A 16,590-nucleotide genomic window follows, 5' to 3' on the forward strand; every position below is an offset into this window, starting at 1 on the left:
CATCAATCAATTTAACGATATGGCCCTGGCTTTCTATTTTATGGCAGTAAAAATAAATAGGTCAATATACTATTTGATACCGGGTTTAGTTTTAATGCTCGATTTAGTAATTATTATTATTTATTTGGTACTTAAATTTGACTTTAATGTTTAAATTCAACTCAACTCTCGAACAGTCAAGAACCAATCTTTTAAGCAGTAGAATTTTTAAACTCCACAAACAAACGTTACAAGTATCTTATAGAAATATTAATAAAATCTTTTAAAATAGATATTTAAAAAAGACATGTCAAATCTTTATGGCTGCTTGTGTAATAAAAGGTATAATACCAGTGTACTAAATATTCACCTATAATAAAATATTTTAAAAAGAGATACATAACCATTTATTAAAGTACCAATATATTAAATAATATATATATATATATATATTTGTTTTCATATGCAAGAGGGTAAGGATGTAGGAATGTACATGTATATCTGCTAACATTATCTCAATCTGAAAGTGTCATCAAATTTACCTTATCTCCACAGTTTTCACCTTACACTATTGAAGGGATAATGAGGTCTAGTCTTACAAAATCATTAAGATGGAATAGCAGAAAGATGAGGTTGTTTGAATAAGATTGAATCGAATACTTAGATTGATTTCAGAGAAGGGTTTTGAATCGAATATTTAGATTGATTCTAGAGAAGGGTTTTGAATCGGTTGATTTTGGAATTGGTATAAATCGATTAAACTGGGCAAAAAATTGGTTGAACTGACTGGTTAAATAATCTTTTTAATATTTTTTTATTAATTTTTAATGATTTATTTAATCAATCTAGTTAAACCAGTTGAACTAAGGAATTGATAGTCTGACCGATTTTATCACTGATCTGAGTCTTAAAACCTTGATTAAAGCCGAAACAAATATTGGATGGAAATTTGTTCTAACAATAATAGACACAAGGGAACCGGTGCATTGAGTATAAATTTGTACAAGAAACATCGTGAACTAAGGAATGTGATCGGAAGTAAGAGAACTTGCAAAATGTGCAGCACAAATAAACATATTCTTACGTTGGTCACGTAAAATACAATTTTATTGAGGAGATTTTGATTGTTTTGAAAGAAGATTTCAAAGTGTTGCACTCAAGGCTTGACATTAGAGGTGCTTATGGGCCGGGCCGGGCTGGGATCAAAATTTTTTGGCCCGTGTCTTAGGCCCGGCCTATAATATGGGCCTAAAATTTTGTCCAGGCCCGGCTCGGGAAAAATTCTTAAGTCCGAGCTCGGCCCTTTTTTTTAAAATAAAAAAAATATTTTAAAAAATAAAAAATAAAAAACATATAAATTTATTATATTCGGGCCGGGCCAAAAAAGTGGTGTCTGAGGCCCGACCTGTTTTTAAACGGGCCCCATTTTTTTGCCCAAACCCATATTTCGGGCCTATATTTTTACCCGAACCTTCCTATATTTCTGGCGGGCCGTCGGGCCGGGATACACCTTCAACAAATTTGGTATTTGGTTTGATGTGTCTGTTTTCGATTTTATCACCAAGTTTTGTCCTTCACTTTCACTGAAAGCCTCGGCAGGTTCACAGAGTGAGAATACATTTATTCACCAATATATCGTACTCATCTTACATTCTCTCTCCATAAAATCTCTTTGCGGTTTTCAACAGAAACAAAAAAACAAAACTCGAAATTAAAATCAAACGTAAACACCTTAAATTTAATCCCAAAACTATTGAAAAAAATCCATCAATTTTCATCAAATAACACTTTTCAAACTTCTCCTCAAACAGTCAAAATCCCCACAACAAAGTCTAATTTATTTATAAATACATGCCAAACTGATGAAGCAAAGGCCAATGTGTTCAAACGGGTCTGCCATAAATACTTTAGTAATGGTGATAATATACCCACCGGCCTACACTTTTCCATCTTAAATTTTGATATTTTTCAACTTTTTATATTTATAATTTGTGTTTCATAAATATTTATAATTTAGAGTTTAAACGGTCATTGTTATTTTTTTATGTATACATTATACCTGTATATGAATTAGGTCGGGTTTTGACAAAATTTTAAGCTCATTTGATAAGTTCTGATCTGATTTAACCTAAAAAATAGGTTTAAAATTTTACTCAAGCTTGGCTCGCTCAGATTAAATTTTTTATATAATTTTTCCTAAAATATAATACACTAAAAACATTAAAATAAATGTTTCCCAACAAACTGAAAATAAAAACAATATGCTTAAATAACACTAAGATAAATATAACTTAACAAGTAAATACCTCTAAAATAGTAGTAAAATTAACAATAAAATAAGGGTTATACAATATCTAAACAATAATAACAAAATAATAATAACATAATAGTGAAATGACAGTAAAACAGTGAGAAAACAACAAGATAACAATATATTTTTTTGCTCAAGCTCATTTTTCGAGCTTATAATTGTTTCCAAACCCTCCCACTTTTCGAATGGATCTGACTTAACCCATAGATAGGTCTAATGTACATCAATATATATATATATATATATATTAAAATGCTAATTAACAAATAATAAATTTAATATTGAAGTAAAATTATTGAAAGAATATAATAATAATGAAATTAATTTCAAAACAATATTTATTAGAAGTCAGATATCTCCTTTTTTTTTTTGGCAACAAAACACAATAATTTAATTTCACATTTGACACGGCACCACCGACTGGCTGTTTCCATTTATATGCCCATTCCCATTAATAATCATCATATCTATGCCCCTTGTCTAGGTTTTTAGGTGTCTTGTTATCTCATTCATTTATATTTATTAATTTGTTTTTTTAATATATATATATATTTAATATTTCTATTTGGTACGTATTTTTAAATATGCTATAAATTTCTATATTTTTTGAAAATTTAAAATTTAGTTCTTATATGTCGGTTGAGTTATAACTCGATTGGTATGAGCATTGTTGCCAATGCAGGAGGATGTGGGTTTAAGTGTGCTGAAATGCATTATCCTCTTATTTATGAGTTGAGAAGGGCTATGGGTAGCTCTAGACATTGTGTCGAAAAGAGCAGATATAATCAGAACTTATGATGAAATTATTCACACACAAACAGGAATTTAGTCCCTTATGCTTTTATTTATAGAAATTTAGTCATTTTACTTTTCAATTTTAAAATTTAGGTCCAACCGTTAACATTTTCTTTCTTTCTAAATTCAGGTTGATTATGGTGTGAGTATTTTTTCTATTTCAAAAAGTCATACCAACAAATTTAGCAAAAAAATTCATTAGGGTTAACAATTTAACTTGAAATTTGAAATTTAAAAAGTAGAAACCGAATTCTTGAGATTCTAAAATTTTGAAAGTATAGAGACTTATTACATATAGCAATCTCTTTGGGTTCTCCTGATCCTCTTGGCTTATTAGCCGCTTTCGTGATGATTTTTTCTAATAGATGAGTTCCACCAGGTGTTATTGGCGAAAGTATTCAACAAATAAAATTCGAAAGTGGCAGCGGCGTTACTGTTTTACTACTTGTAGTTTCTAGTGTTTTATCTTAGTTGTATCGTTCAATTTTGTTTTCAGGAAGTTTCCAATGAGGTTGAATCAACCTAACATCTATGATAGCCTTGGGAATTAGTTTTGTGCATCACCGATGCTAAAGAAATTTTTAGAATCTTTTCCGCTGTTAATCAAAGTTCATTGTTAGCGCAGTCAGCTAGGATGCTATTATTAGGGTGAGTTTGGATGGGCGGTGCGTTTACCCGCGGTTAGTGTAAAAACAGCGGTGGCGGTGAGATTAGATACTGTAACGATACTGTAACGTGAGAAAAAAAGTAAGCTAAACACACCGCACTAAAACTTACAATTGTTAGAAAATGGAAATGGGCAATTTTGAATGTTATTTCCGAATTGATTTCTTTGATTTGATGTCTTTTCCTATTTCTACATCACTTTTGTTGTTTAATGTGTTGCGTTGTCATTCTAATTAATTATTTTAGCACAATGTCATATTTAGACGAAAATATTGACTAAAACGTTAAATTTTTAAACATGGTAACTCGTATGGCATTTCACATGTACTTTATGATAATCTTTGTGAATTTTAAATTTTTATAATTATTAGATTATGGCATGACATATAAAACAAACAGTACCATGTTAGCACGAAGTATACTTGAGTTGTCACACCAACATCATTACAAATTAATGTTTTAGTTAGTATTTTATTTAAAAAGCGTCATGATTTTTTTTGAAAAATTAATGGTGAATTTTAGCTAAAAAACCAAAATTATAAAAGATGTGATATATACTTTTATTTTTTTATAAAAAATAAGGATAAAATTTAACTCTAGTGGTGTAATTTATTTATTTATTTTGGATAAGCTATGGCCTAATTTATTTATTACCTTATTAATACAATTATTATTTTTATACATTTATTAAATAATTTAATCGTACGAGATGGGATATTCACGAGTTTGAATAGGTCGTTAGATCAGCTGTACATTTTCTAATTTAAAATTTAACGTAATCTATTCAAGTAATTTTATAAATATTTAAAAATATTATACTATTATAATAAATTTTAATATTTTTATTAATGGCAAATAAATTATTTATTAATAAAACAATATCGTAATTTCAATTCGAAATTAAAATTTAATTTAAATGAATTTAGGATTAAAATAAATGTTAATGAATTTTTGACAAAGTTGACAAAGAGCGAGTTTCACATTAGGTAAATCATACACGAAATCTCTTCAGATTTATTTTATTTTTTAATTACGAAATATTTTAACTAGAGGCCGACTTGTATCACATATCAAACCAATTGCTATTGTTATAGGTTAGATTAGATCTGTTTAAAGACTGAGCATCTTAAATTTTTTTTTGTTGAAAGTGAGTTTATCGATAATTTTTTTAGAAATTTTTAAAAAATTAGTTTGAATTGCTATTTATTAGCTAAAAAGATGGGGTTTTACATGTGATATCGGCAAAGCGATGAACATGAACTCCATTATGCTTAAGATTGCTCGTGCCCCTCAATGGGTACAGTGGAAACGACCATCTACAGGGATTTACATTTTAAATATTGATGGAGCAGTTAAATTGAGTTTAGGTTTGGCTTTGGTTGGTGGGTTATTACTAGATGAGAACATGGGTGAAGTCAGAAAATTCTTTTTGGGGTCGAAAATAAATTATATATTTTTACGATAGTAAAAATGTAAATTTATCATTTTAAGAGCCTATATCTTTATATTTTTAAATGATTAGATCAATTTTTTTTCATTTTGGGGGGCAAAATGTAATTTTACTATTACTAATTTAAAATTTTATAAACTATAAAAGAACCTGTACAGAAAATTTTCTATTTTAGGGGGGCCGGGGCCCTTACCAACCCCGGATTCGCCGCCGGATCGGAATGCTAATTGGGTTGGGGATTTTATGTTGAAAATTGGCGTGACGGATAACATCTGAGCGGAGCTTTGGGAGGTTGGAGCGGGAATATGCATTGCAAGGACGCTGAGTATCTGTATATCACGTTTGATTGTTGAACATTATGCATTACTAGTGGTTAAGTTTTTAAAAAGACCTCATGAGGCTTGTCATCTAGTGGATATGCTAATTAAAGATTGTTTAGATTTAATTGAGTCGAATTCGAGTACCATAACTCACAAGCCTAATCTAGTTTTTTATTTCAATATTTAAAAAGTTATATTTTTACTCTCGTAGATAAAATTTAATTACGAATGAGATTAATTGAGCTCAAAAACGAAAATTGATAAATAAACTTAAACGAGCCTCACTCAAAATTCGACACTGGATACTCAATTTAAACTCAAATATAGAAATTAAAGTTTAAATCAACCTAGCACGAGTGTGGAATTTAACCCAAGCTTACCATTATTCAAATTCTACTCGATTACATCCCTACTTGAATAGGTAATTTGAAATAATAGTAGACTGTGATTTAACCCGGCCCGGCGCCACCCATAACAGATCTTAACGTCCAAGATATCAACGACTCGAGTTGCATCATCCATCGCCAAACCGCCCTTTTTTTATAACACATACTCTCCATTCTCTCCTCAATGAGAAACCCCAAAAATAGCTAAAAATGAAAAATTTGTTATTTTTGCTATAAAAAAAAACAACTCAAAGAAACGAAAAAGTTGTACGAGGAGCTCTAAACGAAGTGCAGAAACAGCAGGAGATGGAATCTTCAAGGACAAGTTTCACATTGTCAAAGAGAAGAAAAACCGTTGATTCTAAAGATTTGCAGGAATTGGAGTTACCACCGTCAACGGACATTAAACTCGGAAACTCTCGTCGCCGTTTCCTTTCGGATTCGGGGGACAAACCTATTCAAGTCTCCACTTCCTCGAATTTCGCCGGAGATATGTGTTCGAGCCTCGGCTCCGGCGATGGTTCATGCTCGGCTTCACGTTGTGTTAGCAATGAGTCGTGTGATATTGTTAAGCATAGCTCGAGGTTCGTAGATCTAGAGGTGAGAATTTTGAAAAAAAAATAAATTCCTGCGCGTTTAATTTTTAGTGTTTGGTTGATAAGAAACGAAACAGGAAGGAAAAAAGATATTACCATTTCGCATTAGCTTTTTAATGTGATCTTTTGCAGGTCAAGAGTTTCGGAACTGAAATATCAACGTGCATCAACAACACTAACAAATTCAGGTTAATTTTCACTAATTCCTTCATTCATTGATTCCTTACTATTTTTCTTTTTTCAAATTTATATTTCAATCCTTCAATAACTCTCCGTTTCTTTAAATCTCCATTTTTCAGTACGAAAACAACTCCAACAATCGAGCTCATCGGAGACTCAGAGGAACCGCCACATAGAAATACGCCTCCGTCTCCATCACCATCACCGCCGCCGACACAAGCGGAGATCGACGAGTTCTTCTCCGTCGCTGAAAAGTACGAGCAAGTCCGATTCTTAAAAAAGCAAGTGTTTCACTTCTCTTTCCTTTCCTTTGCTCATTTTTTTTCAGTGCGTAGGATAAGGACCGTAACCATACCCGCGTATTTTAGCATTCGGAGAATCAGGAAAAAAAATCCCCCCAAATCTCTAACTAACTAACAAACTTTTACATTTCGTTATATTCCTTTAGAATTTTCATTTATTTATATTTTAATTTCAGGTACAATTATGATATTGTCAAGGATGTCCCTCTTGACGGTCGATACCAGTGGATTCGGTTAAAGCCCTGAAAGTGAGAAGGAAAAGAGAGATATGTTAAAGTTACAGGTGGTAGCACGGAGATATAGCACCTGACAGTTGACAAATACCAAAACAGGTGGAGAATATCGCTTCTTTTTCACTTATTTGTACAGTTTTTTTTATTTTTTAAAATTTGAACTAATTTTTATTTATATTTTTAAGTAAATTAGCATTGATAGGGAATTTTGTTATTTATTTGAAAGTTGTGTTTTGTTTGAGCTTTCCTTTTCGATTTGCTTTCAACTTATCTGGAAATTTCTTTTTTCTTTTCTTATTCTTTTAAAATTATTATTTATATATTTTACAATTAAAAAATAAAAATAATATTTTGTTGATTCAAGTTTAAACTAAATTTTTTAATATTCAAATTCGAATTCGTTATATAATAAAGGTGTATAGTTTTATAATATAAAAATTATTAAAAAAATTAATTAGGCTCGATTGGTAGTTTGAACTATTTAAGTTCAGCTCGATAATTACCGAAACAATTTAAATTTTTTTCGAGCTAAACATCAAGATCCTAAAACCTTTACCTTTGCTAATGCTACTAATTCCTCATTTGTAATTTTTTTAATATTTATTATTAATATTTTATTAGATAAACTCACTTAAAGTCACTAAAGTATCAACGAGTTTATGTTTTAGCACTCAACTTCAAAAAGTTACAAATGATAATTGAACTATTCGAAATTTTTTATTTAAGTCAATGTGCTATTAAAATTATTGTTGTATGGCCTTCTCTATTCGCACTGCCTGCACCAATCGAAAGGTCTCATTCCTTTTATTCTTCTTCTATAGTTTAGCTTTTTTAACGAAATAACTTTAAACGTAATGAATTTACAAACCAAAATTTAAATATTTTTTTCGATCTCTGACACTACTCGTTAATAGGTACTGATTCACTGTACCGATTATCGAATTGTTGCTTAAAACTCACTAGCCATGACTTTAAAAAAGCACTACACAACTCAGTGACTTAATTAAAAACTTTCAAAAATAACTTAAATGAAAATTTTGAATAATTTAATGGTCATTTTATAATATTTTAAAATTGAGTGACCAATACTTAAATTTACTAATAATTTAGTATTTTTTTTATTACTTTTGTAGCTTTGTTTTGTAAGAAAGAAAAAGTAAATTATTTTTATCCCATTTATCAGTTATATACAAACAAAACAAAATGCCTAAACTTTTTGTATTCATTACACTATTTTAGTACGCAAATAAAAAAGAAGTGAAGCTTTGTTGTTTTGCCTCTTAATTACATCCAATGGGACAAATATACATTAATAAAATAAATTTATTAAATTCCGAAGATTATATTGCTAAAATAATGACAAAGAGCAATGAAATATTAGATCCTTTTTGGTGTATAATACGGTAGTTTATACATTTTCATATCCAAATAATTTATTGTTTAATTGAGAATTTTAATTAGTATTAATCAAGCTCGAATATAAATAATAAATTTTGAGTGATAAAATAATTCTTTTATATGGAAAATGATTTTAATCAATCTTAATCTATTAGAAATAAAATTATTATTTTTCGTGGTTTTTATAACTTGGATGCTTGTTTTGGATGAGTTACACATGTAAAGCGAGACATCTTTCGTATTCTATTAAAAAAAACACTCAAATTTGATTCAATAATTATTGATTCAATTTTAAATTTTGAGTCAAACTGAATTAAAACATGTATAATTTAATTTGAACGATAGGTAAATTTAATTGAACTTTTCATTTTCATATAATTTTATATTATATAATTACATTTTACTTTTATTATACAAAAAGAGTTTTATGTATAAACTACTCGGACTAAAATACGAATGAACTTAATTGAACTGGAGTTCATTTTTAGTATGAAAATTGACAAACAAATTTAATTAAAATGTAAAATCTGCTACAAGTCATTGTACTCTTTATGAATTCAAAATTTAGTAACTATATTTTCATTTTCGAAAATTTAGTACTTTTCGATTTTAAAATTCAGTCCAATTGTTAACACCGTTAAATTTGTTTTTTGTTAAATTTGTTGGTGTAACATTTTGAAATAAAACACACACTAGATAACCATGTAATTAAAAAAACGATGTGATGAACTTGAATGTAATAGAAATAATTTTAACATTATTAACAATTAAACCTAAATTACTAATAAAAGTATAGAGACTAAATTCTAAATTTATGAAAAATATGATAATTTATGTTATATTTTAACATTTAATTATTTATCTGCTCATTACTATGATTGCAAGAAGTAACACCCTTCTATTTGATTTCTTTAAAAGTTAATAACTCGAGCTTATTAGATTTATATTCGAATATGATTTTATTGAAAATATCCATTTAAGAAAAACACGGATATAAAGTAACCTGAACCAAGGGTGAAGCTCAAAGTTTTATGTTAAAGAGATCAAGATGAAATTATAAAATTTTCAAAATCAAAACTACATTTGCAATTTTTAAGAGATACCAAAATGCAATGTTTCTATTTTTACAAGAGGTAAATGTCTCTTTCTTTCCTTTTGGGTTTATCGTAAACTCGAATTAAAAAATATTCAAACTTAGGGATCTGAACAAGTAATTCACAAGTACTTGAATCTTAGCATCAACATTGAAATAACTTACTTCAAAACATGAGTAACAAACCCAAATGATCGGTTTAAATAATACCACTTGAAAATAATCTGAATCTAAAATTAGTCTAAATTTAAAACGATTATAAATTTCAAAACTCAAATTGAGCCCATCCACTAAATTTATATATCACATATGTATATGTTTATTTTTTGAGAGTTTACAAGTACGGATAAATTACAATTAAAATACGTGTTTAAACTAATATAATGTATAATCAAATTAATATGAAATACAAATAGAAGAATAATTGAAATATAATCGACAAAACCTACCTAAAACAACTACATATGATAAGATTCGAGCATAAATACTTGAAAATCTTAACTTTTACTAACAATTTAATCTTTATAATTTATATCTAAGGGTGGCACCAAGAGGGCTGGTAGGCCAGGTCCCCATAAAATAGGAAAATATCACTTTGGCCCTCTTCAATTTATAAAATTAGATGTTAATAAATAGTAAAATTATATTTTGACTTACTAAAAATAATAATATTTTAATTTAATTTTTTAAAAATTATAAAATATAAATTAATACAATGATAAAATTATATCATTTATTTATTAAAATATTTATTGAAACGAGCCAAATAACTAATAATCCACGTCCTGTAAACTCATTAAAAATATAAATACTACCCACAAAATTTAAATAAAATTATATTTTAACTCTGGTAATTATGTTATTTGATTTTGGTGTTAATTTTCCCATTATCATACGTTTAATTTGTTTCATTTTTATTCTCGGACAGAAACGACGTCGTTCTACTTAAAATGGGGCGCACGATAAAAAACAAATTCTAAAATGAGCTGGTATATATGCGTAAAATATCAAACCTGCCACATGGCACCTTTACACCACTGCCACCACCTCCTCCTCTACCAACATTATCGATTCCAACAATTCAAAAAAAAAAAAAAAACCGAACCCACAAAAATTCACCAACCAAAATCTCGTTTTAATTTTCCCTGAAAATCATTGGGATTTGTTAAATTTCGTGGGAAAATCGAAAAAAGCAAAACCCTAGGAATTGAAATTGGGAGAAAAAGAAAACAGCTTTGATAAAAATAACGATGGGCGGCGGTGGAAGTGTGTATTGGGGAAGAAATCAAGAAGAGAGTAAACAAGTGAAAGGAATCGTTGTAATTTTCGCTTGGGTTTCGATTCACGAGAAACACCTTAAAAATTACCTGGATTTTTATTCGTCTCTTGGCTGGAATTCCCTTGTTTCCCGTGCTGATTTTCTCAACGTGTAAGTTCCTTTATGACAAAATTATATATTTTGTTGTTTGGTTAGTTAGAAAGTAAGTTGAATATATGTATATATTTGTTGTTTGGTCATTTAGGTGAAAATTTTAGTGTTCTTTTGTTATTAATAAGTTTCTTTATGAATATATGTATATATTTTGTTGTTTGGTTACGTAGAAAGTAAATTGAAGTGGATTAAGTTTAATTTAACCATTTTAATTGTCTCAATTTCGTAATTTAGGTGAAAAATTTAGTGTTCTTTTTGGTGGTTCTTTATGAATGTAAGTATATATTTTGTTCTTTGGTTACTTAGAAAGTAAATTATAGTGGATTAAGCTTAATATAGCTACTTTAGTTGTCGTGAAAAATTTTGGTGTTATTTTTGGTGGTTCTTTATGAATATAAGTATATATTTTGTTGTTTGGTTATTTAGAAAGTAAATTTTAGTGGATTAAGCTTAATTTAGCTACTTTAATTGTCTCAATTTCGTCATTTAGGTGAAAAATTTTAGTGTTCATTTTGGTGGTTCTTTATGAATATAAGTATATATTTTGTTGTTGGGTTACTTAGAAAGTAAATTATAGTGGAATAAGCTTAAGTTAGCTACTTTAATTTCTAAGTTTGGTCATTTAGGTGAAAAACATTAGTGTTCTTTTGCTATTTTTTGATGGTTCTTTATGAATATATGTATATAATTTGTTGTTTGTTTACTTAGAAAGTAAATTATAGCGGGATAAGCTTAATTTACACTACTTTAATTGTCTAAATTTCGTCATTTAGGTGAAAAATTGTTATTAGTAAGTTTCTTTATGAATATGTCTATATGTTTTGTTGTTTGGTTACTTAGAAAGTAAATGGTAGTGGGGTAAGCTTAAGTATGCTACTTTAGTTTTCTAAATTTCGTCACTTAGGTGAAAAATTTAGTGTTCTTTTGCTATTTTTATGGTTCATTATGAATATATGTATATAATTTATTGTTTGGTTACCTACAAAGTAAATTACAGTGGGATAACCTTAATTTAGCTACTTTACTTGTCTAAATGTATTCGTTTAGGTGAAAAGCTTTAGTGTCTTTTGTTATTTTTTTATAGTTCTTTATGAATATCTTTATATATTTTGTTGTTTGGTCACTTAGAAAGCAAATTATCATGGATTGAGCTTAATTTAGCTACTTTCATTGTCTAAAATTGTCATTTAGGTGAAAATTTTTGTGTTCTTTTGTTATTAGCAAGTTTCTTTATGAATATGTGTATATATTTTGTTGTTTGGTTTCTTAGAAAGTAAATTGTAGTGGGATAAGCTTAATTTAGCTACTTTAATTGTCTAAAATTAGTCATTTAGGTGAAAAACTTTCGTGTTTCTTTTGTTATTAGTAAGTTTATGCACAAGCATATGTATATATTGCTTTTTGGTTGCTTAGAAAGTATATTATGGTGGAATAAGCTTAATTTAGCTACTTTAGTTGTCCAAATTTCGTCATTTAGGTGAAAAATTTTAATGTTCTTTTGGTTTTTTGGGTGGTTCTTTTTATTATAGATTAGCTTGTGCTTCATTGAAATTCTGATGGTCAGAGTTCAATTAGAGGTTTTTCTTATTCTTTTTCTTGCTAATGATTGTGATAATTGGATTAATGGGTGTTACCGAACACTTATGTTCGATACATGATTAGATATAGTACATGGTACGGTCTTCCAAATGTAGAAAAAAATTGTAATAATTGGATTAATGGGTGCCATGTTATCCGGGCTCTTTTTCTCAAAGTATTCTAGACTTATGTCGGATACATATTTTGTGACATTGTACACTGTATGGTCTTCAAAAAAAATGAATATATCCATATTCAACACTTATCCCTAGTCAACCTGATTCTTGGTAACATAGCTTGGGTGATGGAATGGGTTTATTTTAGGATACTATTTTTTCACTCGAATTGTCCATCGTGAGGATGGACAGGATGTTGTTTGGTTTGGACATGAAGTTGGGGCTGTTTCTAAATTAAATGTTCACTACTGATATGACCAATGAGTTGCTCTCAAAGTTATTTGTAGGGTTGTATGGAGTGGATTTTGGAGTTCATAGGATCTATCTTACTCGGACTTAGTTATGAGTGTCGGATACGAACATGTGGCTAACATGAGTTTGGTTAGCTTTTTCTCAGTTTTTTCCGTGTAGTCAGAGGATCTATGTAGGTCATATCTCTATCTATATGTTAACATGAATGTAACACACATATAACTAAGCAAAAAATGAAAAGCCAAAGGAACATAGCTCTGCATGGTACTTGTCAAAATTTTATGATCTTCAATTTAACATTCCTTTGCTTCACTTTAGGCAAAATTCTTTTATTGTTTTCTTTTAATGTACTCAAAAGTTTCATGTTACATTCTTTGTGCAGATATTATCCTGAGAGGGCTATGTCCTTAGCATTTGTTCTTCTTAACGAACTTCTCGAGGTCGGTTTCTTTATGTTTTATTCTTGATTACAAGATGTCTTAAAATTCAGTTGGTGATTACTGAACAACCTTAAAACATAAGCCATATTCGGTTCTTGGTTTCCAGAAACTAAAGATTAGAACTTGTCCAGTGGTCTTTGTCGCTTTCTCAGGCAGCCCTAAAGCTTGTATGTACAAGGTTTTTCAGGTACTATTATTGAACCTTTAATATTATTCCAATTCCGAATGAGTGTAGACACTTTTTTTTGTGCTTTATAATTCCCATTGTTGCAGTTTAAATAATCTAGCTGTTTTTATTGTAGATTATTCAAGAAACTGGTGAAGGTCGGCTTAATCCGGTATCCTTTCTTTTTCCATTCAATTCTTGTTGCAATTTACTTGTTATATATAGTCCCTTTATGAAATATCTAATATTCTTAAACTAAACTGAAGTTTTTGTTGTTAATGCTCTTCATTTCATATAGGAAATCCAGTTGATTCGGAATTGTGTTTGCGGACAAATCTATGATTCTGGTCCGGTAGATTTTGCAAGTGATTTGAATGCCCGATTTGCATTACATCCCTCCATACGTAAAATGCCCGTACCATCGAAACTCGTTTCTTGGATCGCTAAAGGTGTTGCTTCTGGTCTTGACGGTCTTTATCTAACCAGGTTTGAGTCTCAGCGTACCGAGTATTGGGAAACCCTTTACTCCTCTGTTGTAAGTTTATTAATCCCCAGTGTTAGCTTGTTAAGTTGTTTTCGATCTGCTTCACTTTGGTTAATTTCCCTTACTCCTCTTTTGTAGGACTTAGATGCTCCATATCTCATTTTATGCTCGGAGAAAGATGACCTTGCACCATATCCAGTTATACGTGATTTCACCCAATGCTTACAGGATCTCGGGGCGGATGTTGAGATTGTAAAGTGGAATGGCTCTCCTCATCTAGGTCGGTCTGACCATCTCTGCTTTTTATTACTACCAAGTATTGTAACTTCCGTCAAGTTCGTGTCATATACTGATTATGGGTTTATTTTACGTATCTAGTCGATTCAGGTGAAGGGTGGACAGCTAAATGATATGTCTAAGCATATGAAAGTAAATTGGAGACTTTACATATTATTTGTTTGATTATAAGAAAGTAAAAGCATCATTAGCTGATTTATGAAAGGGTAAATTATACCAGTAGTCACTAAATTACAGGAAAGTTTCCGTTTTGGTCACTTAACTAAGTTACAATTTGGTCATTGAACTTTTTGGAAGTTTTCATTTAAGTCACTAAACTATTCAAAAGTTTTTTTTAAGTCATTGAGTTGTTAAGCATTTTTATTAAAAAAAAGTTCTGTCAGTGAGCTTGATGTGACAATTCAACGTTCAGTATAGTGGATCAGTACTCATTGATGAGTAGAAGAACATACTTTAGATCCAAGTTGATCTAATGGTCAACGTCGGAGATCTGAGAATTTTTTTTTTTTGAATTTTGGTTTGCAGATTTGTAACGTCCAAAGTTATTTTATGAAAAAAAAACTGAACTGTAAGAAAGGAGAAAATAGAGTTTTCGATTGGTGTAGGCAGTGTGAACAAAGAAAGCCATATAATATCAATTTTGACAACCCAGTGACTTAAACGAAAACTTCTGAATAGTTCAGTGATCAATTTGTAATTTTTTGTGTTAACCAAAATGAAGACTTACTTATAATTTAACCAGTAATGGTGTAGTTTACCCTTTATAAAAATAATTCATTTTTATGTCATCTTTCTGATTTACGAAAAGCCCGAGCGCTTGCTTGGAACTGATTGTGTTTTGTACTTCTAAAATGTTTGGTTACTTGTGTGTTCGGTTTTGGCAACTGAGATAATATTATTCTATGCTATATTTCAGAACACTACAAGCATTATCCTATCCAATACAAGGCTGCCGTGGCCAGTTTCCTTGAGAAGACAACTTTGGTCTATTCCCGCAGGATCCGAAATCTCAGGGAAATGAATGGTATGCATGATGAGATCTCCGAGTTAATCTATGGCCTGCAGAAAGCAGCAGTCGACTCGAACCAAAGCTTTAGGAGAGTTGCTCTTGGTCCTAGTGACCACTTTTTCTTGCCAAGTTCAGCCAAATATCATAATAGTAGAGAGTCCGGATCTCTTCAAGATGAACGGCCAATCTCTCTACCTGTACAACCAAGCATCAATGCTCATAGTGTCCTCGGCCAAATTCTCTTTGATGCTTGTGTCCCTAAGAACATTGAAGGTTGGGATATTAGATATTCAGGTTCCAGTAAGGGACAGCCATTTGCATCGGCCCGTCGGCGTTCACCTCCCCTTGGTATCAAGTGCAATCGTCGTTCAAGACTGTAAAGGTTCCCAATGAATCAAAATCCCATACCGGAAATGAATGATGCTTAGCTTCTTCTCAACTCGAGTATCGGAAACGAGGTCCCTGGACTTTTTTTTGCAGGAAATTGTGTTGGTTTACCTGTTGTGCTGCTTGCTTGTGATCATAATCCTTTGGCTAGAAGTGTACAGGTAGTGTATATGAGAACATATGCATAGGATTGTATGTATGTATGTATTTTTGGTAAAATGTATGTATATGTGTTATGCATGCATGCATGTACATAAGAGGATTCTAAGATATGTATGTATTAAGTGAGATATTATACCTCTGTTTTTATGAATTCTAAGATATGTATGCGTTAAGTGAGGCTTTTTATTAAATACTTCTATTCTTTTCTTCATGTTCTTCTTATTCAATCAATTCAGTAATTTTGGGTATTCATGAAATTTGGATTTTAAATATTTTTTATTTAGATTTGTCTAAAGGTGGTGTTATGTGCTAGGTCTAGTAGCCTTGGTCCATAAACAAGGTTGGAATGAAATTTTATTTTATAAGTTTATATTAAAGGTTACTAATTCAAAAATATTTTAATGCTTTTTAATTGTAAAACAAGCTATTGGATAAGGTATATTTTAAATTTAGTTTTTGTTTTTGTTTTTATATTTTATGAATTTAATACTTTCTTTT

The 16,590-nt window shown here is 30.0% G+C and overlaps 2 protein-coding genes across 2 annotated transcripts; both read left to right on the top strand.

Annotated features, from left to right (window-relative positions):
• The first annotated feature begins 6,042 nt into the window (after positions 1–6,042).
• Positions 6,043–7,464, top strand: LOC105773174 (cyclin-dependent kinase inhibitor 7). The gene is made up of 4 exons (XM_012594877.2): positions 6,043–6,507; positions 6,636–6,691; positions 6,803–6,964; positions 7,162–7,464. Exons 1-4 carry the CDS (start codon positions 6,214–6,216, stop codon positions 7,229–7,231), a joined length of 582 nt encoding a protein of 193 aa, XP_012450331.1. The 5' UTR covers positions 6,043–6,213; the 3' UTR covers positions 7,232–7,464.
• A 3,320-nt stretch (positions 7,465–10,784) lies between these two features.
• LOC105773183 (uncharacterized) lies at positions 10,785–16,303 on the top strand. The gene is made up of 7 exons (XM_012594889.2): positions 10,785–11,138; positions 13,530–13,587; positions 13,694–13,774; positions 13,890–13,925; positions 14,052–14,288; positions 14,376–14,517; positions 15,451–16,303. The coding sequence occupies exons 1-7, from the start codon at positions 10,960–10,962 to the stop codon at positions 15,921–15,923; spliced, it is 1,206 nt and encodes a 401-aa protein (XP_012450343.1). The 5' UTR covers positions 10,785–10,959; the 3' UTR covers positions 15,924–16,303.
• The last annotated feature ends 287 nt before the right edge of the window (positions 16,304–16,590 follow it).

The sequence above is a fragment of the Gossypium raimondii genome, chromosome 1, assembly GCF_025698545.1.
Source record: "Gossypium raimondii isolate GPD5lz chromosome 1, ASM2569854v1, whole genome shotgun sequence".
NCBI lineage: Eukaryota > Viridiplantae > Streptophyta > Magnoliopsida > Malvales > Malvaceae > Gossypium > Gossypium raimondii.